Source organism: Apis cerana, linkage group LG1, assembly GCF_029169275.1.
Source record: "Apis cerana isolate GH-2021 linkage group LG1, AcerK_1.0, whole genome shotgun sequence".
Taxonomy (NCBI): Eukaryota; Metazoa; Arthropoda; class Insecta; order Hymenoptera; family Apidae; genus Apis; species Apis cerana.
The window spans coordinates 17,964,201-17,986,210 of record NC_083852.1 but is presented as its reverse complement, the minus strand read 5'-3'; the positions used below and the strand labels follow the sequence as shown (position 1 = coordinate 17,986,210).

The window sequence follows — 22,010 nt, the reverse complement described above, 5'->3', positions numbered from 1 at the left end:
AGAATCAATAACTTTGAATTAAGGAATCCAAATGTTTTTGAGAAAAAAAAATGCATTGAATGTTAGATCTATTCGTTATTCATTTTTTTAATAAAGTCGCTTTTTAAATTTTTTTAAATTTTAAATCAGATTCATATTAAGTATTACATTATATTTAATGTCTTTTAAAACAATTTTAAATTTTAATCTTAAATTTTAGATTAATAGAATGAAATATCATTAATTATTGTTCATTCAAAACTTGTATTTTCATTAATAATAAATATGTTTATCTCTATACAAATATATTTCTAATTATTATATTTTCATATTTTTTTGATATATTACATATATCCATATTCTATATTTTAAAAAATGATATTTTTTAAAATTTATAATTAAAAAATATTTTTATATTTATTGTTTCCTTATATTCTTAATTAACTACTACTTATGTATTTTTATTATTATTATGTACCATATATATAAAATATTAATAATTTTGATTAATGATAAAGTAACACTATGAAATATATTACATATTTATATTATTTTTATAAAGTTAATTTTTAATATGCGTTTTAAAATAAATAAAAATTATTATATGAAATCGAAAATTTCATTTTAAAGATAAAAAAATAATGTAATAATCGTATATAAAGTATTTATTAATAAGGAAAATAATAATTATCTGTATAATTATCCTATTGAAAATATTAAGCATTATTATAGTAGCATTTTTTATTTTATTAGTAAGTATTATTAAACTCTTTACATATTTTTGTCGTTATAATGAATAACTGATAGAACTCTTAACTTATACATCCATTCATTCAAACACGCGTGATGGACCATTCCGTAATTATGTTACTCAGTACTCACAACTATGTCACATGATTCTTGACAACTTATAAGATTAATGCCATCATTCAACAGCTTACAAAATTTATTTTTTAACTTTTCTTCAAGTTAAACGAAATTCTAGAGGGAATAAGAGACTTTTTTGCAATCATTTTTCAATATAAAATTATGTTATCGTACTGTAATGATAAACATAAGTATATTAAATAATTATTTCTATTTGTAGTGCATCAATATGAAAGGAAATTATTTTTTCAAATATCTTGAGTACTTAAAAAAATCTTATTATAGAATTCTTATAATATTTAAAAATCTGAATTTTAATAATTCAGTTAAAGCAATTTTGTGTAACAATAAAATATAATATTAAATATTTTTTACATATATCTCTTTATTTTTTTTAATAGAGTTCTCCAATTTTTAATTTTATCGCAAATAATTTAGAAATAAAATGAATTTTTCTTCAAAAAATTTTTTAATCAATCAAATATTGTTATATAACCAAAAAGGTATATCATTTTTTGAATCTTAGCTGTACTTATTTACGTCCAAAATTACTTATACTGTAAAAACTTGTTAAATTTAGGATTCTCGTATAACAAACGAACAGCTTATAAAACATTTAGTTGCAGCTTTATTTTAGATATCATTATTATTTAGATATCTTACGATTTTTAAGCACTTTCCTCATTACACGTAGTCTTATCACATACAACTATGTATGACTAAATACATTCTGTAACTTATTACATCTATCCATACAAATTATTTCTTTTGTGATAAAAGTTTACAAGATATATCACAAATTGTCTGAAAATGCCGTTAATTTTTTTTCATTTGTTTGCAATACCGGTTGCAAATAAATACAGCTTACTAATAAAGAATGAAATCAAGTGGCATTGATATTCTTTTTCCCATTTCCTCCTGAAATAATAGTGGCTTATCTTGAGACCCGAGTCGCATAGTATCAAATGTAATGGCTTCAGGGTTCCAAGTAGAGCTACTTCGATTCACTCATGTATGATACAAATCGTTGACGTTTTATTAAAATGCATAACGGTATATATATTCATTATATTCTTGCCATGATGCTCTTTCATTTTCCATTTATTTTGGAAAAATGCAGCATCAATGCTAAATATTTTCATAGTGATAATGCTATTCTTGACAAAATAAATTTTCAATATGTAATAAAAAATTCAAATTGCGAATAGTAAAAAGTAATTCTTAATTTGCGAACGAAGTCAAATGTTTTTTTATATCTTCTTTTGTGATATATTTTCACACAAACTTCTTTTTCCATTCATTTTTTTTTTTTTTTACGAAATTTATTAAGCAATCTACCTTCACAGTTCTATAGGTCATGTACCAGTGTTAGACACATATTAAATTGTGTTACCATGCATCATGATTATTTGTGATTTGTAAGACCAAGCACCTGTAGCATTTATTGAGGTGGAGGCAAGCTCGAACGATAAGAAAATTTGTCCTTTTTCTGAGAATAATATTTGCATTTTTATTAAATTAAAAGATTATCATTTATCCCAATTTTTACTATCATGACAATAACAGTCAGTTATTTTTTTTTTTAATTTAATAATTTAATTAAGGATTTTTCCTTGATGCAACATTATATAAGAAAAATATTTTATATTATTTAATTATTTAAGAATTTTTAAAAGAGAAAACAAAAATGTAATCATTTTTAATTTTATATAGTACTATCAGTAGTTAATTTTTTTTAAAGAAATGTTTTGTTATAAATTTTGAATTATAAATTTGTTAATGTAATAATCAAAAAATAGTAGTAGATATATAAACAAAATTTTATAAAAAGACATAAATATTAGAAACCTTTCTCCCAGACTATGTTATTTAAAAAAAATATATATATATGTATATATATATATATATATATATATATATACATGTGTATATATATATATATATATATATATATATATATATATATGTACGTATATGTATATATAAGCTATTTGCATTAATAAAATATTAAAAAAAAAGAAAGAAAGAGAGAAAAAGAAACATTTTAATGCACTGAGAGAAAATTGTTAAATATGTTTTATATATATATATATTTTTTTAATTTACTTATAGAAGTTAAATACAACAAAAATATAAAGTGATTTATTTTGAACATATTTATCGTTGATGAATATATATATAGGGATTATCAGAAAAGTGAAATTTAAACAAATGCTATATATGACATGTAGTTTAATTTACAAAATTTCTCTGTATGACTTGCAGATCATATATATTTATATACTATGTACCTATATATCTATATATAGCAATATTAATAGCATTATCATACAACTTTATGCAAACACACACATATACCTGTAACATCCTCTAAATATGCTGAAGCAATACTATTTTATATATTAATATGAATCAGATGTTATATTTTGAATTTAATTTATTTTCATAAATGATTTTAATCATATCTCGAAATATAATATACACGCCAATATTACATACAATATTATTATTCATTTTTATCATAATAAAATTATTCTTTAATTATATTAAATGTTATATAATATTAATATTTGTACTGATATATTAATAAAAAGAAATAATAATTTTTATGAAAACTTTGTTTATGTAGAACTTGTTTTAATATAAATCACAATTTTATTATACATATTAATATATATTATAAATACCAAATGAGATTATAGAAGAATGTCTTTATTAAAAAAATATTTGTTATTAGTACTAAATATCAATATACAAATGTTATTTTTTTCACTGTATAAAATAGTATTGTTCAGCATGTATTCACCTGTTATTTATAACAGAAGTTTCAATTCTTTTAAAATTGTATAACAGACAAACAATCACCGCGTTTCGGGCTTACCTCCTTAACAAGAATGTTATATTGTAAACTTGGCTTTAAAAAGTATATAATGTATATCCATCTTGATGGTAATTGTGGTACATGTGGGAAAAGTCGCAGATCAAAGGATACAATAGTCTGTGTAACAGAATGTTTCTTATTGAGATGTACAGAAAGCAGGTAACGAAGAAAACTGGTAATTCAGTCCTGCATCTCTTCTGGTATTTCATGAGGATTAAGTATTCCTGGTACTGCCATTTGTTGTAGCCTTTTTTCTTCTTGTGCTAACCGTAATGCAGTTTCTCTTTCCTCAAGATATAAATCTGAATCATCTTCACCAGTATATTCCTTTAAAAAGTTTATTTGTTTAAATATACTATGAATATCAATAAAAAATAAAAAAATAAAAAAAAAAGAAAAAAAAAGAAAAGAAAAGAAAAGCATGAATATTTACCCTAATTTCAACAAGGAAATCTCTAAGATGTTCTTTGAATGCAGGAATATCTTGATTAAGATTAAATAAACCTTGTACAGTTATTTTAATTTGATTATCAGTTAAATGTGGAAATGCTGTTTTAAGCAATCTTGCAACAAATTCTTGAACATATAATGTGTTATCTGGTACAGGTCCTAATGGAACTTTAATTCTCCCAAGTTCAACCAACGAAAACATGTATGCCAAAATTGTAGCATGCATATTAAGGCCTAGATAATTGCAATATTATAAAAAAAATTAATTATAAAATAATAAAATTGAATGTTCGTATCGATCTTGTTTGTATATATTTACCTGCAATGTGTGACGAATCTGTAACTACACTGAATATATGTTGAAGAATATCTGTGAAATACGTCTGATGGAAATTTTGAGCATCGGGAGTAGAAACTTCAATATTTTGTAAGAGTTGATATAATATTTGTAGTCCTATATCTGCAACATTTCTCATTGTGTGCTTAAAAGCCCAAATTATAGAATCAAGTACAAGTTTAAATTGTGCTGGTGGAATTATAAGAAATGCAGAGAAACAAGAAACATTCACTGCCTAAAATATTAAAAATATAATTTATATTACATAAAATTTGTTATTTAATTTTATGATAAAATTTTATCAATAATTAATATTATTCATAATTACCTGTAAAAGTAAAAAGAAATTTGTTCTGTGTTCCGGAAATTCTTCAAAATCTTTATTTATCATTTCTAAAGTACATTCAAACACAGCATCAAATATTTTAGGTATTTCACTGGTAATATAACATTCTAATTTATTTACGATAGTGGCTATAGCACTTAGCACCTCTGGTTCTCGAGCACAATGCACATTTGTTTTTTGATAATCCAATAAAACAGCATCTAATAATGGTGGTAAAAAGCTATCTAAAACCTAAATAATATATGTAATAAAATCAATTATTTTGAAATATTGAAAATATTTTAAATATATATAAAATTATTAATAATATAAAAAAACATGTATTACATGAAATTATAACTCTCAAATATTAATATATATTTTGAACATGTAATAAATTTTTACCATTTGACGATCAGTTGTTCTGCTGACCCAATCTGAGATCAATTTTAATGTTTCTTTTTTCACTACTCTCATACTTTTAATCAGAGATTGTTCCATTACTATTTCACCGTTCAAAGCTATTGCAGCACTTATATTTTCACTCATAACCTAAAAAAGAAGAATAAACAAATTTATTTTTTAAAATATTTAATATATTATTATTATTATTATTATTATTGTTACATAAATATATTATTACAATAATATATACAATAATAACATAAATATAATATTAATATACCTTATAAACGTTCAACATATCTAAATATATTCTTCCTAATTGTATCACGTATGGATGCCCAAGAGCTTTGCAAGCTCTTACATTTGTCTTCAAAATACTAGCAAGTTGTTTTACAGCTTCTTGATCTTTTAATACATCTACATTCTAAAAAAATATTAATAAAAATAAAATAAAAAAACATATGTTGTAAAGACTTATTTTTTAAATAGATACCTTAGATGCTTGACTTATTATGTCATCCCATACTTGATTTGGTAAAAGCATATATCTTTCTATTAATTCTTCTTGCATTACTGTATCAGTCTGTGCACTTATCATATATCCAACTGCTTCATAAAATGTATGTACCTATATTATAATTAACATAGAAATGTAATTAAAAAAAAAAGTTATATGTATATTATATATATTATTAAAATTATATATAATATATAATTATATATTATACATAATTATATAATAAATATATTACAAATTTTTTCATATATAATGTACTATGTTATTTATTATATTTTTTAATGATTTTACCTGTTGTGTTTGGAGATCACATATGATACTACTAATAGTAGAAAGAATTTCTTCAATAAATGGTACCAATTCTCCTGTTTGAGGTGTAACGAAATGTCGCCTACATTTCAATGCTATTTTTATGAATGTGTCACAGGCCATATCTTGCACACCATCATGAGTTTCTGTAAAGAAGTTTATCTTGATTATTTAAAATATTTTTTATAATATTATTAGATTTACAATGTTTATATGATATATAATTATTATATATTATATAATAATGTAATATTTTTACCATGCATAAATTCAAAGAGTTTATTTACAACAGTCTTCAGAAATTTCCAATGTGCTCTGAGAAATCTTGGATACTGCCCAACTACATACATAATATTACTAGCAATAATAGCTTTATTATCTTTGCCTTTCTTTTGTTCACAAAGACCAAGGAGATCTTTGATAACAGTTACTAAAAATCGCTTTTCATCTTCTTCATGCATTGCACCAGAAATACTACCTATTGCCCAGCACAACTAATACAAAAATACAAAATTAATATAATGTATTTATATTATTGTACAAAATTATTATTATAAAATATTATTATACAAAATTGTATAATGTATTTTTATTATAAATTTTATATTTTAGATATATTTACCGCATTAAGATTTTTCCAGGACCATTCTGATCCATTAACTTGGTTTTGTAACTTTTCTGTCATTATTCTTTCAGTATCTATATAGTCAAGATGAGTAAGATATACAAGAGTCTCTCTCATATTTTTATATAAATTAATAGAATCAGTATCTTTCATAAATTCCCTAACAACTTCTCCATTTTCATTTTCTACAACAAGAACTTCTTCTGGTTTAGCCATTCTACTGATCATAATATATCGTACTTTTGTTAAAACAGGACAATAAAATAATCTTCTAGATGGGAGTGTTATATTTTTAACCACAAATAATGGTGTTGGAGACACAAAAGGATTTGCTCTATATAAATCCATTGCTAATGCATTCCAATATTCCAGACAGATTTTAAATATTTCAACTTCTTCAACTTCAGAAATTAAAACAAGATAATGCAATGCTTTGAGTAGCAATTCATTTAATTGTTTTTTCTCTATAAATTGCCCATGCTCTTTTAAAAATGTGCATAAAAATATAGCTAGATTTTGAATGAAATTTTGTTCTTGATCTTGACCTGCTGCATATGCTTCACGTATATTTGTATCAAGGGGTAAAATCTGTTCTAACTGTCGCATTACATTAACAAATAACATTACAAATACATCATCATAAGTTGTTACTGTGACACCAGCAATTTCGGTTAAGCATTTTAATGTAATATTTCTGAATATTGGTACATTTAAAAACTGCAAAAAAAAAAAGAATAATAACAATTATAATATAATATTATAATATACAAAAATATTATAATTATAATGTTATATAAAAATAATTAATAAAATACTATATTTACCTTGAATACTAAAGTGCTTATTAATTTTGTTTCAAAAATATATCCCAGAGGAATCCAATTTAAAAACCTTAAAAGAGTTTCTAATGTAACTGCCACCAGTTGAACATTTTGTGAATTATCCAATACAAACTGACAAAGATGAAAAATATGTGAGAATTCACTACACATAGTATCTTTCAAATGTTTTGCTTTTGTTTGTGTCATTTGTCCACTAGAAAAGTCAAATACTTCTTCTGATAGTAATTTTAAAATTGCCATATTATTTTGACAAAGACTTTCATTTGTTTTACTTGCCCCAACAATGTCACCAATAAAGGATTCCCAGTTTTTTGGCCATTCTCGTTTTAAAACCTATAATAAATGTACTTTGTTAAAATATTATTATTTTATATTTTTCAATTTTACTGTTACTTACTTGAACTAAAATCATATTAAGTTTATTAAGATAAACTTTAGAACTTTCCATTGTTTCTGGGTCACTGCTTGTTTTTATGATAAGGCCTACAATATATTTTTTTATACCTTCACACTGATTTCGTGGTAATACTTTCCATCGTGTCTTTATAACTTGTTCCAATATTTGTAAAGCATAATACTTTGTTTGTTGATTCTATATATATATAATTTCATATAAATTAGAAAATTCTCTTTATATATATTTAATTTTGATTTGAAAATTTACCTGTGAATATTCTAGAATAGTATCTACACGGGTCCATGCATTTGGATGCTCTTTAAGTGTAGTTAATACTTCCTGTGCAACTCTCTGTTGCTCACCTATTCCAGTGTACATACAACCTACTATATTATCAAGAAGTGTTATGTCTAACTTCTGATTAAAATCCAGAAGCTTAGATGCTTGTTCTGCTAAAGTTGCCATTATTTATTGTAAATTATCCAATTTTCATACACCCTATCTGAAAATAATTATATTAAATATTAATATTTATGTCATTAAAATTATATAATTAATATATAAATATATAAATAGATAAATATTATAATAATTAATATATAATATATAAATATTACAAAGTTCTATTTCTAAAAAAAAAGGATTAATTAAATATTTTAGAAATTTATAATTAGTTAAAGCCTTCATTGAAATAATCTAATATAATATTATAAAACAATTTTAGGATTAAAAATATGGATGAAAACATAAGAAACATTATTACAATACAATATTTACAATTAATAAATAAATATTAAAAAACAGTATATTTTTACACAATCCATTGTTTAATTATTTTAACACAAAATATATTGTAATATTTTACAAATAAAAATTTTAAAAGCTTATAAAAGGATACTAGTCAAGTAATATTGTTCTGTGCTTCTCTCTATATGAAGATCAATTATATATTATATTTATAACTAAATTAAAGACATTAAAAGAAAAGAATGTGATATAAATAATGAACTAAACAGAGGTAATAATAAAAAGGAAATCATTGTTAACGTGTAGCGAGGGAGGTCACCGCACTGCGACCGCTCGACCTAACCTACATTTGACAATCGCAAATAAGGTTATGTGAAAATTTATTGTGCGTAATGTTTGTAAATCTAATGTAAAAAGTATTTCATTTAATACATTTAATCAAATAAAAAAAAAGGATAATGAAACCATAAAATATTAATAATAGGTCATTGGAATCTGTAGATTTTTGTTATCCGGGTGCACTTTACTCATTGCGTCGTTGTTCAACGAATAAAGCATCATAAACGACGTTTACACATACCGCATCAACTCCCACACGCAGATTCTCAATTCGTAGGTAAAAAACACACGTTTCACACTAGCAATCACAATCTCTCGCAGTAAATCACAATCAGAAAAAGGCCAAACACACAACCGCTGATTCCCGCGCGCGACCAATTTCGTTCCTCGTTTCACAGACTCGCTGTTCCTCACCGTCTCTTTCTCTCTCTATCTCTCGCACGTTCTCTCGCTCGTCACTCCTGCCTCTGCTCCGTTTGCGACGATCGTCAGTGAAGAGAGTTCCACTCATAAATGTACGATACCCACCGAGGCCGTTCTTCGTCGTAACTTTGTTTCTTAAATCTCATACAAGTTTCTTCTATTTTCCTTCAATTGTAATGATAAACGAAAAAAGTAGGAGCTTTACGTTGTCCTTAAATCCAACCTACAGATTTTCGAAAATAATAACAAAATGGCTGAACACGTTACGCGGACCATTGCGGAGAAACGAACATTTTCATTGGTCTCAACAATCTGTTTTGTCCAATCAGAAAAACTCTAGCGACTGTTTCTAAACGTCACAAATTACGTCACGTGATGTCATGCAACACGTGTTCTCCATTTTGACTTAAAATTTCGTATGAATAACGTTTCGTACATATAGGTATTGCGTATCTATATTTTGTTTTTTTTAAATAAAGTTGATAATTCATGTAGACGTTTACATATTTTTCATTTTTTGATATCCATAATACATTATTAAGGCAGTAAGACTGGTGCTGTTAACGAATGTTTATTTATTACGAAATGTAAAGTTTTAGACGAAGAATCTCTGTGATTACTATCTTACTTGCAAGCATATGACAGTTGTGATTTATTATCTTATTCTAAGATATCTTTATTAGAATTTCAATAGTTTAATCAACCGAATAATATTTATAATTTTAAAGTAAAGAAAATTTGAAATTGATCGAAATAAATATATTAATTCAATTGATCAAATATGTCTTGTCAAATAAAAGGAATTGCAAATCTAACCAATATAAGCAATATTAAAGAATTACTTTTTGAAGAATCTACCAGAAAACGTATGTTATTATGTTCTTTTGTTTTGTTATTTAAAGAAATAGTAAATATTAATACGTATATTTTTCAGTTGACATTCCACAAGATGAATTACCATTACAAGACTGTTTTATATCATTGTCTTCAACTGGAGATGTTCTTGCTATGGCATATAATACAAAAATGATTATATTAATTTGTATGTATTATATCATTTATATATATTTATTTAATTTTAACTAATATATAATTATTTTAACAATATAATTACAATATATATTAATAATATAATATAATTTATTTAAAAATGATAAAATGATAAATATATCAAATTTAGAATTTAGATTTATGTATGTTTAATTTTTAAAATAATTATTTGATATTAGCAAGGTGGGATTCATTAGAACCAGATGAGGCAAAAAATAAATTTCATATGATATGGTATGGTGAAATTGCCAAAGAAGTAAAGTAAGTTTTTATTATAATAATATTATGTTAAATCATATATTTTTTTATTATTATAAATTTTGTTGAAAATATGTCCATATATTGAAAGTGTTTTTTAGTGAATGGATAACATCTGTGATTTGTTTACCTTTATTATCATTGGGAAAAACTAGTAGTGGAACTAATCCAGATTGGACATGTATTATAGTTGGTTTTAATACTGGTTTTATTAGATTTTATACAGAAGTAAGTTTAAATTATTTAAATGGTTTAATCTATGATGATCTAAATTATATTTATTTATAATAATGAATTAAAAAATTTATTATACCATGTGTGTTTATACTATAATATATTAATATAAATTATTTTTGGTTTAGACAGGTGCATTATTATTAGGAGAACAATTACATAATGAGCCGGTTGTAGGATTAAAATGTCAATCTTTTCGTTCACCTAAACACAGTGGTGATACTGGATTATCTGAAGAAGTTCATGTGACTTATAATAGTGTTGTATGTGTATTGCAAGGTTTCCCTTTATTTTCTACATTACGAGCATGTAGAAATCATTTAGCTAGAGGTACAAAAATTAATTAATTTATATTATAAAAATGTGCAACAAAAATTTATATGTATTCAATATAATATAATATATATATACTTATAATAATATATATTTATTATAGTTCAAGCAAACTGTGATGATTTACCACCTATAACAAACCTGTCATATAAAAAGTGGGGTTATAAAAGTCAAGATATTGTAAATGATTCAGAAGTAATTGGTACTACTTCTGTAAATAGTTTTGATCATTTAATGACAGCTTCAATTTGTGGTGGATATAATGCATCTTATAGATCTAGTGCACCACAGCATAATTTAGTTCTTGCAACTGGCAAACGACCATTTGTTGGTTTTCATTATGCACTAGAAGGTGGTTCAGTTCCAGTTTTATCAGATGTTGCAATAGCAATGGCCAGCAAATTAGCAAATGCTATTGGAACTGCTGTTCCGTGAGTGTTGCATAATAAATTCATGTTATGCATTTATTGTCAAAGGATATGTTACCTGTAAGAGAACTAAATTAAAGTGCCATTAAATTACATTAATTGAATAATATCACATATAATTTTTTAATAATTTAAATCGTTATTCATTATATATATTACTGTTATTCATTATATATACATGTAAAAAATTTTATAGTTGTATTTTATAGTTCTATTTTATATATTCATTTTTTTTTTTTTTTTTTTTTTTATAGTTGGTTTCCTCTTAATTGGGGAAATTCAAAACATCAAGCATCACTTGAAGTATCAAAAACTAGTATTCATGAACCAATTGAACCAATGACTTGTAGATTTGGACTAAGTGATGTTACAAGAGAGGGTTATTCAATAATATCCAGTCCAAATAAGGCATTATCAGTAATATTAGATGCAATGGGTAGAGTGTTATTAATAGATAACAAATGTTGTATAGCTATTAGAATGTGGAAAGGTTATAGAGATGCACAATGTGGTTGGATTGAAGTGGAAGAAGAAAAACATTCTGGAATGCACAAAGCATTTACTAAATTTAAACAAACTCCACAGTTGCGTTCTGCTTTTTTTTTAGTCATTTATGCTCCAAAAAAGGGCATAATAGATATATGGAGTACACAACAAGGTCCTAAAATTACTACATTTACTGCTAGTAAACATGGTCGGTGAGTAACAATTTTATTTAAAAAATTAAAATTATTGTTTTAAATAAATATTATTATGCAGATTACTTTACATTAATTATGGTCTTCTTGGTGTAAATGATAATATACACATATCAAAGAATAAACCACAATATTCATGTGTTTTTATGGATCCTCTTGGAGGATTGAAAGAAATTACAGTACCATTTCATTTTGCTCTTAATAGTAAAAATGGAAAAAGAGCACGTGATATACATTTGCTTAAAAAATTGAAAACTTTTTTACGAGAAGAAGAATTTGAATATGAGAAATTAATTTCAGAAATTGAGAATGTGTGTTTAGATTTAAAAACTAATGAAATAAAAGTGCAAACATTGGAAATGTTAATGTCAAATAAAAATATTATTCCTGATGCTTTGTTAACAGCTATAAATTGTTTTACTAAAAAATTAGATGAATATGGTATATGCATATTTATGTATTTATTATATATATATTTATTATAAAAATGAATCTTATTTAATAATATATAAATTTTATATTATAGACAAAGAAGAAATGGAACCTACTACCAAAACGCTTTATTTATTAACAACACAGTTGCAACAAATAATCACTTTTTATAAATATATTGAATCTCAATTTAATACATTAGAAAATAATACTTTTATAGATTATAATAATAGTAATCTTAATACAAGAAATTTAGCTTCCACTTTATTAACTTCTGAAAGAGAAGTGCATAGAATTTTTGAATTGTTTAATAAAATAAATACTTATAAGAATTCGGTTTTTAACTCGGAATGTAAAGTGAAATTTAAAGAAGATGGAAAAATTTTTTCAGATTTTTTATCTTGTTTTGAATTTGGAACACTAGGATTTATAGATGTTAAAAAAGATATAAAAAAAGAAAAAGAAGATAATATTTGTAAGTATTTTGATATACAATTTTTAAAAAAATACATTATTAAATATTTTTTTCGATATTTTTAGCTCGGTTAATGTATGAAGGATGTATATATTCATGTGATAAGATTGAAATATGGAAAGAAGCTGCTAAGAATAGTAATATTAAACCATTTGTTTTTATAAAATTTGCTTTAATCTATTGGCTTAATAAACAACAAAATTCATGTTTGGAAATAGAATTAAAATTTAGAATGAAACAATTTACGCAACTCTTACATGCTATTTGTTCTATAGCAGGTAAATATCAAATATATTTTTTAATATTTTAATTTTTATTTTAATATATCAATTTTATTTCTTGTAGATATTGAAGATATATGTGCAGAATATAATGAAATATCTTTGTGGTGGAAAAAGGTTCGTAATATTCTTTTGAATTCAACAAATTCATTTAATGCACTTAGTGCTGCTTTGATGTGCAGAGCTGTTGCAATGTCTATAGAAAGATATAAAGAAAAATATAATAAAGTTGAAGAGAATAATGATCAAGAAGGAAAAAATATAAAAAGTGAGAATGATTCAGAAAAATTAAAGCCACAACAAAATTATGTTAACAATATGAAATCAGATGATGAAATGTATAATTTAACAAATGAATGGGAAAATGTTACTAAAGATAGTTGTCAATTTACATTACTTATTGGAAATCTTGAAGACATTACGATTTTAGATGCTATTGTAAGGTAAGGTAATTAGTGATGAAATTTATTTTTTATAAAATTTTTATACAATTTTTATTTCAGTCAACAACCTCCATTGGATAGTACATTACAATTTTTTGCATTACCATTTGTAAAATTCGATATTTCTTTGGGATCTGTTCTTTCAAAAGGAAAAGGTTACATATTCATATAATATAACTTTTATTTTATGTAATATTATATAATAATATTATTTCATAACTAGGTTCTGTATCAGAAATAGTTGCAAAATGGATTGCATCTACGGGTATCGATCCTTCTGAATTAATAGATACAACGGATACAGAATTTGATCACATGCAGACAACAAATGATTTTTTAGAAGTACCAAATTCTTCAGACGAAATTTGTAATGTTAATGTTTCACAATTTGATTTAAAGAAGCCCTTTTCAATATCTTCTGATATAAAAAATGAAGATAAAGATAATATAAATACTACTGCATGTATTTTAGGTAAATGATAATCATATCTTTTTATTGTCAATTCCTAATTATTTTTTAAACATTAGATTATATTAAAATCTTTTATTTTTAATTTTCAGAAAAAATTAAATTATTAAAACGTCATTTTCCATATAGTTTAACAAGTAGTGTTCTATTAGCTAATATATGTTGGGAATTTGCAATGTCATGGAATAAAGATATTTCACAATTAAAGTCTCTTGAAGCTGCATTATCTGTTTTACGACAAATACCTATGAAACGTATGAGGCATGGTAAAAATTCTGAAAACTATTTATAAAACTATTATGTTAAATATTTTTTTTAAATAATATAGTTATTATATATTCTGTAAGTAAAATTTTATTTCTTAGGTGTTTGTTGTTTGCTATGGTCAGTTCACATGAAGAAACGAATGGAATTAGTTGCAAAATTAATTAATAAACTTGGAAAACTACCAAAGGAAAGATTATGTATGCAAGAAATCGGATTATCTGATATACAAATAATTGCATTTTTACAACATTGTGTTACGTTTTTAGAAATATTTATTGATGTAAGTTTTTGATAAATCAATATTTCATATGATTCTATATCAAGTTGGTTAAAAACATATATGAAACATTTTTATATTATTTTAGTCTGAAATACTCGAAACTGGAGAGAATATAGTGATTAAATCAGAAGAAATATGGGAAGGTTGTACTTCTAGTCCACAACCGTTTGCTGCATTAGCTATTTCTCAAGCACCCGCTTGGTATGATCTAATTATGTTGCATATACAATTAGCTAATGTTTTATATATGATGGCCTATTTTAATTTGAAAGTAATAAAACCATTAAATAATTTATTTGAATCTGTAGTAAGTAAAACAATATTAATTAAAATATTAATCAATTAAAAATTTAAATTCATAATCATAATTTTTATATATATTAAATTCTAAATGTAGGTACAACCATATTTTTTTCAAACAATGTCAGATAAGGTAATGCTTACATGGTATCGAGATGATAAAAGAGATAGTCTAAGAACTACGTTTCTATGTCGAATAATTACTGCATCAATGGATTTTATTCATCAAGAAACAATAGATGGTAAAATAACTAGTTCAGTACAAGCTGTTCAGTGGATGAGTAAATGTCAAACATTAGCATCCATTTGGAAAATTAATAATGATGAATTAAGAATATATCAAGTTTGTCAATTATATGTGAATGGTTTTGATCGATTAGCAGAGGAAGTAAGTAAAAAAACTATAATTTGATATAGTATTTGATAATGATAATTTCATTTGAAGAATATATATATTAAGCCTTTTGAAATAGGTTGTTACAGCTGTAAACGATGTTGAAAAGCTAGCAGAAGATCTTCTGCCAATTGCTGCAAGAAGAATGATGGCATATCTTTCAAAATCACCTGATCTTTTAGAGGAAGTTTCTCGTATAAGTCCAACTCTCACAAAATATTTGGAAAGTCTTGTAAGTTATAAAATTTATTTTGATTTTATTACTTTTTATTATTAATAAAAATATTATTAATAATTTTAGGATGTACCGGAAATAATTTGTACAAATTGTTCAAATGATGACACTATTGAATTAATACGACGAGTTTCAAGACATTTGCCAGAAACACATTCTAATTATCATCTTGCACAATTAATGCTAGATGCGGTATTCATTTATGAAGGAGCAACATGATGTTAAAATATTTAAATAGGATAATTTATAGGGTATAAAGTAAATTTATCTCTGCTTTATGTTTTTAATTGTATTGAATCTAATGTTTTAAGTAAATATAAAATATATTTATCATGTATCATTGATATCCCATCATATCAGAAATAAATAAATACTTGAAACATTTGATTGCAAATTATAACAAATATGGACGTACATTTATGTCGCATATAATAAATTAAACAAAAACATTTAATTTCTATTCTTATTTAATTTGTTTTTTGTTAAAAATATCTAAAAATTAATTATTTTTAATTTTCTTATCTATTATGCTTAAACATAAATTATAATTCACATATACTAATTAAATTAGTTTTAATCCTATAAATAATTTCGATACTTTGACTATATTTTCTGGAGCATAATTCAATTGTGGAAATATTTTAATCATTAAAATACGTCTGAAAAGATACATTTTATCATTTCAACTTCAAAAAAAATGTGATATTAAAAAGAAATCGTTTAATTAGAAGCGTATAACATATCCTTTATATTGTAACCTACTAATGCCTTCCCAATTCGTAAATTCGCAGCGATCAATCTGACTACCTGGACTTCCAACATTTGTTAGCCATTGTGCCCTGAAATAAGAAATTCGATCATTTACTTAATCATAAAGTTAAACAATAGTAATTATTAATTAGTATTATTTAAATTTATTAAAATTTTTTTATTCAACTTTTATAGTTATAAAACATTTTTTATATTTCAATTTATAAATTATACATACTAGATGATATATATAGCTTTATGAAAGCTATAGTTGAATACATTTAATTGGAATTCGAATAAACAAACGATCTATTGTTTTTTTATTATCTATTATTAGTTTCATGATGCTTAAGTATTTTATGATGACATAATTTTATTACCGTGCAATTAATATTATCAAAAAAAGAAAATGGCATCACTAATCATTTTTCTACTAATTTTTAAACAAAATTTGTTTACATAAAATTTAAATTTTCGTAAAAGTTGAACTGAATGAACTTGTAAAACTTGTAAAAATATAATTTTATTTTTATATTTAATATTCTCGTATAAAATATTTATAGAATATCAATGCACAATGAATTTTTGGATGGATTCCTGAAATCATTTGTTCTCTACATGCATTAAAATCACTAGTTTAATTTCTATGGAATATTGAATTTATGAAATTTCAAAGCTTTTAAATTTGGATAAAAGATAGACTTTTTTCTAAAAATATTATTTTTTTGCCAATTCATTAATCTCAATTAGGAAATATCAATCAATCACAATATAATTAAGTGTGCAAATTGTGCACGCATTCTATCTTCAATAGTCACTATAGTTTCGCACACTATATAATTATAATTAGCGGTTAATCAGACCGAGTTCAGATATTTTAAGCATCTGTATCGAAGTAGGATCTTTAAAATCGATCAGCTGTCCCGTGACAACAATACGAACGATTTATTAGCGCGTCAATGTTTCGATTTGCCATCAATATTCTGAATTCAGGATTCTTTTTCTTGAAATTTGTTTAATATTTGCATTCAACAAGTTTGAACATTTCTAAAAATTACGTATTGTGATATATTTATATGAAAACTTATCTTGAAAACAATTTGTTTGATTTTATAAATAACGATTAAAATGCGAATTGTACAACAATTGAAAGTTTTGTAGAAAATAAAATTTAAAATACAACGATGAATATTGCGCAAATGGCACTCGAACGAGTAAAATTAAGAAACGATGAATTTGAAATGAAGTTGAATGATTTCCTTCTGGGGAGAAGCCAGAAATCAATGTTTTGTCCTCGACCGAGCTATTTTCTTTCACTTCAGGTTCACGAGCAATACAAATTCGTGCTAAATGCATTTTGTCACACGTTTTCATTTATAATATGTGTAATATAAGTATCTATCTACGTTGAAATTTATATTTATTATTCACATATATTATTCACAGCAGTCTTGCCCGATTAAATGAAATAATTTGTCTTTCGAATATCGTTTCTTCTATCTGTACGCAATTGGCCAAAACATATAGATCAGTAGGTCTGGCTTACTTCTCTAAATAACGATTACATCCTTCTCATCTTATTCTTTCTCTACTGTTCCTTACAAGAAATTCGTCGTTTCTCTTTCGTATCCCTCTTAAAATAAAGGATACTATTAATATAATTCCCACTTTTCTAATTTGGTTTAATTTTCAAATGAATCATTCCATTGTGGTTAATTCTATTGTTTCAGAGAAATCAATAGAATCAAACGATCGGGCATTATTCTCTTCGATCAGAGAAATCTTGATGCACTAAGATTATATCATTTCTCAAATTAGTTTAGTCCTTATCTTTTATTTGTTTCGTTGTCATAATTATACTATCTAGCCTCGCTTGTCTATCATTGTTGTCAAGTTCTATCGTTAATGTTAACCGTTTGCATCGTCATATTGATACTTTCGTCGTTGCTTTTTAATGAATACGCATTATTTGCCGAAGAATCGTCTGCAATAGAAGCGGCTCGTTACAAATAACTGTCGGAAAGCAAACGACGCGATTCGGCAATAACTCATGAAGGAAAGAGTCATCCGCGCTATTATTTCATTAGATCATTATTAAAGTCAGGCCCAACTACCTAATGGTAGTTACTCAGCAATTTGCGGTTAAGGTCATGCGATTTTACCAGAGCACTGAATTCGTGAGTTTAAGTTAATACGAGTCATTAATTCGTAGTACGAATTATTGAAGATAAAATCCAAAAAAAGACGAAAGATAGATCGAGAGTTCTTACCGTTCCACGAGTGATTCAGAAATTTATTCATTTTTTTCTTTTGTTTTTTTTTTGTCTGAAATTTTAACTTAAATGTTTATCAACGATCAAAAAGAATCAAATTCGGTATTTTCTTCTTTTCGTTTGAATTGTTTCTATGCGCGGCAAGAAAAACGAAGAAGAGGGAAGATATTCTCTGCAAATTTATCTTATTTTATCTCTCATTTCTTGGTAATCAGAGGGATAGATAAAATTTTAATAAAAATGAACTTTCACGTTGTTTACCAATCGGCGCCACCGATGGTTTGCAAAAGCTTTATGACAAAGAATCGCAACTCACATCTGATCGACGAGCGCACGTGGTCCTTGCATTTTTCCAAGTATCGTACCGGATTTGGTGTTCTTCACCCAACCGCAAATTCCCAATTGTTGGCATATATCCCTCACGTATTTTGGAAAATAGACACCTGAAAATACGTTCAATTGATACCAATCTTTTGATTACGATCGAGCACACGAATTAACGGTCTTTTTATGTTGCAACACGATGTGAAAATATCCAATGATGTCATTTGTAACAATCAAATTGAACTAAAAAAAAAAAAGAAAACACGTAACGATGAAGTTTACTTCTTATATTTCTTTTCTTTTTATCACCATTAGATACGCTTTTTATTCCGTTTTATTAATATGTACTTTATTTAGTAATTTTTATATTTAGAAGATTAATCATTCGTTGATAAATAATAATAAAAATAAAATAAAAATAAATATCCTTGAGAATATTAATAGCGAAATAACTAAACCGAATTGTGTCATCTTACGGTGTCGGTAGAATTTCAAAGTGATTTGTCATCTGTCTATCGAACGAAGAACGAAAAAATAAATTCACAATCTTTATTTCAATACCTTAATCCAACAGAAGAGAAACCATTTATTAGCTTTTCTTACCATTTTGTTCTCCATACCTATCATCCATCATCCCAATGTTTCGTGTTATATTACAATTGACATATCACTACGTCGAACGCACATTTCTTTCGACCTTGACGTTCTATTAATTCTACCCGTAATCGTGCTAAAGCAACGTGAGGAAACGTTCAACGAAAGTCTCGTTTCAAGTGGAACGACATTAACCGAATACCCGACGATCTTCTGCCCGATAAAACTTCACTCTTACCCTGCACCTTGCCAAAGACCTCGAATTCAACAGAAACCAAAGGTTCATTGCGGAGGGGGTCGTCAGCTGCCATTCTACCAGGATAAAGGAAAACAATTGAGTCACCTCACAAGATCCACTTCCTCGATTCGTCAAAATTCGAAACGTTTCCGATATGTGATCAGCACACAGCCATGCACGATGCTTGGCTACAGACTTTTTCTCTGACGGCCACTCTCTTCACCTTTCGCCGTGATACGACCTACCGACTGATTCTGATCATTGCACCACGGCGTCGCGACGCCTCAAATAGACTCCCCACCCTGTCGAGGGGAATCCAATTGCAATTGATCGAGAATCGATCGACTACGATCATTGCATATTGTTATTCCTCTTTCATCCTTCGATCTTAGATTTTTTTTCTCGAACACGCTCGATTCTTTCCTATATTTTTAATCGTCCTTCGCCTTTTCTCGATCATCTATCGCGTTTTTCACTCGCGCCTTTCATTCTTGGCAAATTATCTTATGCCGCATCCACATTAGTGTTGGTGAACGATTCGCGAAATGGATGATATGATGATATTTTTACAAGTAGCTTGCATCGAACTTGGGTACTGTATAGAATTTATTTTAGCTTAAAACACGTGTGCTCGTGATATTGATTATACGTAGATTTTTACGTAACTAAAACATGTTCAATTATTTGATTAATATAGAGAAAACGTGTTATATTTATGCTAAATTATATATTTTCTATATATAGTTCATCCATCACATTACTAAATCATTACATTTATACAAATCACAAATGAAACTTCAATTTTTTATATAAAAATAGTGAAAAAAAATTAAATATTTTATCGTTAAAATCCACTAGGAACATAGAGGAAATTATGCCATTGAAATCACTTTTTGTTTTATCCCGATATCTCAATCGGTTGCCGAGATATAAGCATTCATATCCATAGGTTAATTAACACATGGTGCGCAAACTATGAATGGGCTCGCGATCAATATTTTTTGTTGGAAATGCGTACTACGTTTTTCCAGGAATCGTGTCTGTTATTTGTCTGGAACTTGAGATAGGTTAGTGAGACGAGGTACGAGTGAAAGGTCCGAATAAGTGACAAGGACGGAAATAATAAACGATTAAAAATTACCTTTTTCTTTACACGACGATATCTCAGGAACTGGAAGTCATATCGAGATAAATTAAAAAGCATTTTAAAGGGTAAACTTCCACGCTTCTAATGGTCTTTCTCTGATTGACTGAAAATTAATATTTTCATAGTTACAGCGATTTAAACTTTTCTTAATTTTAATAGGATTCAATCGAGTTTTAAGATAAATTTAAGATGTTTTAAGATAAAATACGTTTTAAGATAACAGATATGTGTAGTTTTGAAAATATATTGTTTATAACAATATTATTAATGATATATCGAAGATTCTTAACCTTAATTTAAAAATCCTTTAAGTCGAAATAAGTTGAATAATCTTTATCGGATTTAATTATGATATTAATCAAACGGATTTTATGATTTTTCCGTAATTTTTATACACTTCTATAAAGAATATTTTATATTTATGTCATTTATATAAAATATAAAAAATATGCATTTGCATGGAATGGAATTAACTTACTAATCATCAAGTTTATAATCATCAAGCTTCAATTATATTAATTCGAGCAAGCATTATGTCATAATTAATTCTATAGAATGGAACGATTGTAAATATGAAGAATCAGGATGTATAAATGTAATTCATCTTGATGGAATTTATATGATGACAATATGATCACAATAGAAACAATTCAAAATTCCATAA

General features: G+C 25.6%; 3 protein-coding genes across 10 annotated transcripts; 1 reads left to right on the top strand and 2 right to left on the bottom strand.

The window, feature by feature from the left end:
* Positions 1-702: 702 nt before the first annotated feature.
* LOC107994017 (exportin-1) lies at positions 703-9,690 on the bottom strand. Of its 5 annotated transcripts, none has more exons than XM_017050739.3 (14): positions 9,549-9,690; positions 8,202-8,436; positions 7,935-8,129; positions 7,520-7,870; positions 6,693-7,412; positions 6,330-6,564; positions 6,053-6,216; positions 5,738-5,872; positions 5,525-5,668; positions 5,245-5,391; positions 4,843-5,091; positions 4,497-4,749; positions 4,161-4,411; positions 703-4,054 (listed from the first exon to the last, which is right to left on the bottom strand). In XM_017050739.3, exons 2-14 carry the CDS (start codon positions 8,397-8,399, stop codon positions 3,908-3,910), a joined length of 3,189 nt encoding a protein of 1,062 aa, XP_016906228.1. In that variant the 5' UTR covers positions 8,400-8,436; positions 9,549-9,690; the 3' UTR covers positions 703-3,907. The 5 variants fall into 5 exon arrangements, with proteins under 5 accessions (XP_016906228.1, XP_016906227.1, XP_061943246.1 ...); XM_017050738.3 differs by having other exon boundaries at positions 9,435-9,577; XM_062087262.1 differs by having other exon boundaries at positions 8,202-8,432; positions 9,435-9,574.
* A 478-nt stretch (positions 9,691-10,168) lies between these two features.
* Positions 10,169-16,474, top strand: LOC107994016 (rab3 GTPase-activating protein non-catalytic subunit). 2 transcript variants are annotated; one of them, XM_017050735.2, is made up of 19 exons: positions 10,169-10,309; positions 10,378-10,485; positions 10,673-10,754; positions 10,853-10,979; positions 11,114-11,315; positions 11,422-11,749; positions 12,001-12,444; positions 12,506-12,885; positions 12,971-13,351; positions 13,417-13,629; positions 13,697-14,075; positions 14,136-14,230; positions 14,299-14,547; positions 14,637-14,810; positions 14,910-15,091; positions 15,177-15,398; positions 15,489-15,779; positions 15,865-16,017; positions 16,087-16,474. In XM_017050735.2, the coding sequence occupies exons 1-19, from the start codon at positions 10,225-10,227 to the stop codon at positions 16,237-16,239; spliced, it is 4,248 nt and encodes a 1,415-aa protein (XP_016906224.1). In that variant the 5' UTR covers positions 10,169-10,224; the 3' UTR covers positions 16,240-16,474. The 2 variants fall into 2 exon arrangements, with proteins under 2 accessions (XP_016906224.1, XP_028520694.1); XM_028664893.2 differs by lacking the exon at positions 10,169-10,309 and having other exon boundaries at positions 10,428-10,485; positions 10,843-10,979.
* Positions 16,295-20,756, bottom strand: LOC107994018 (acylphosphatase-2). Of its 3 annotated transcripts, XM_017050742.3 has the most exons (4): positions 20,200-20,584; positions 19,360-19,486; positions 16,783-16,859; positions 16,295-16,679 (listed from the first exon to the last, which is right to left on the bottom strand). In XM_017050742.3, the coding sequence occupies exons 1-4, from the start codon at positions 20,270-20,272 to the stop codon at positions 16,669-16,671; spliced, it is 288 nt and encodes a 95-aa protein (XP_016906231.1). In that variant the 5' UTR covers positions 20,273-20,584; the 3' UTR covers positions 16,295-16,668. The 3 variants fall into 3 exon arrangements, with proteins under 3 accessions (XP_016906231.1, XP_016906230.1, XP_016906232.1); XM_017050741.2 differs by having other exon boundaries at positions 16,295-16,859; positions 20,200-20,756; XM_017050743.2 differs by having other exon boundaries at positions 16,295-16,859; positions 19,971-20,512.
* Positions 20,757-22,010: the final 1,254 nt, after the last annotated feature.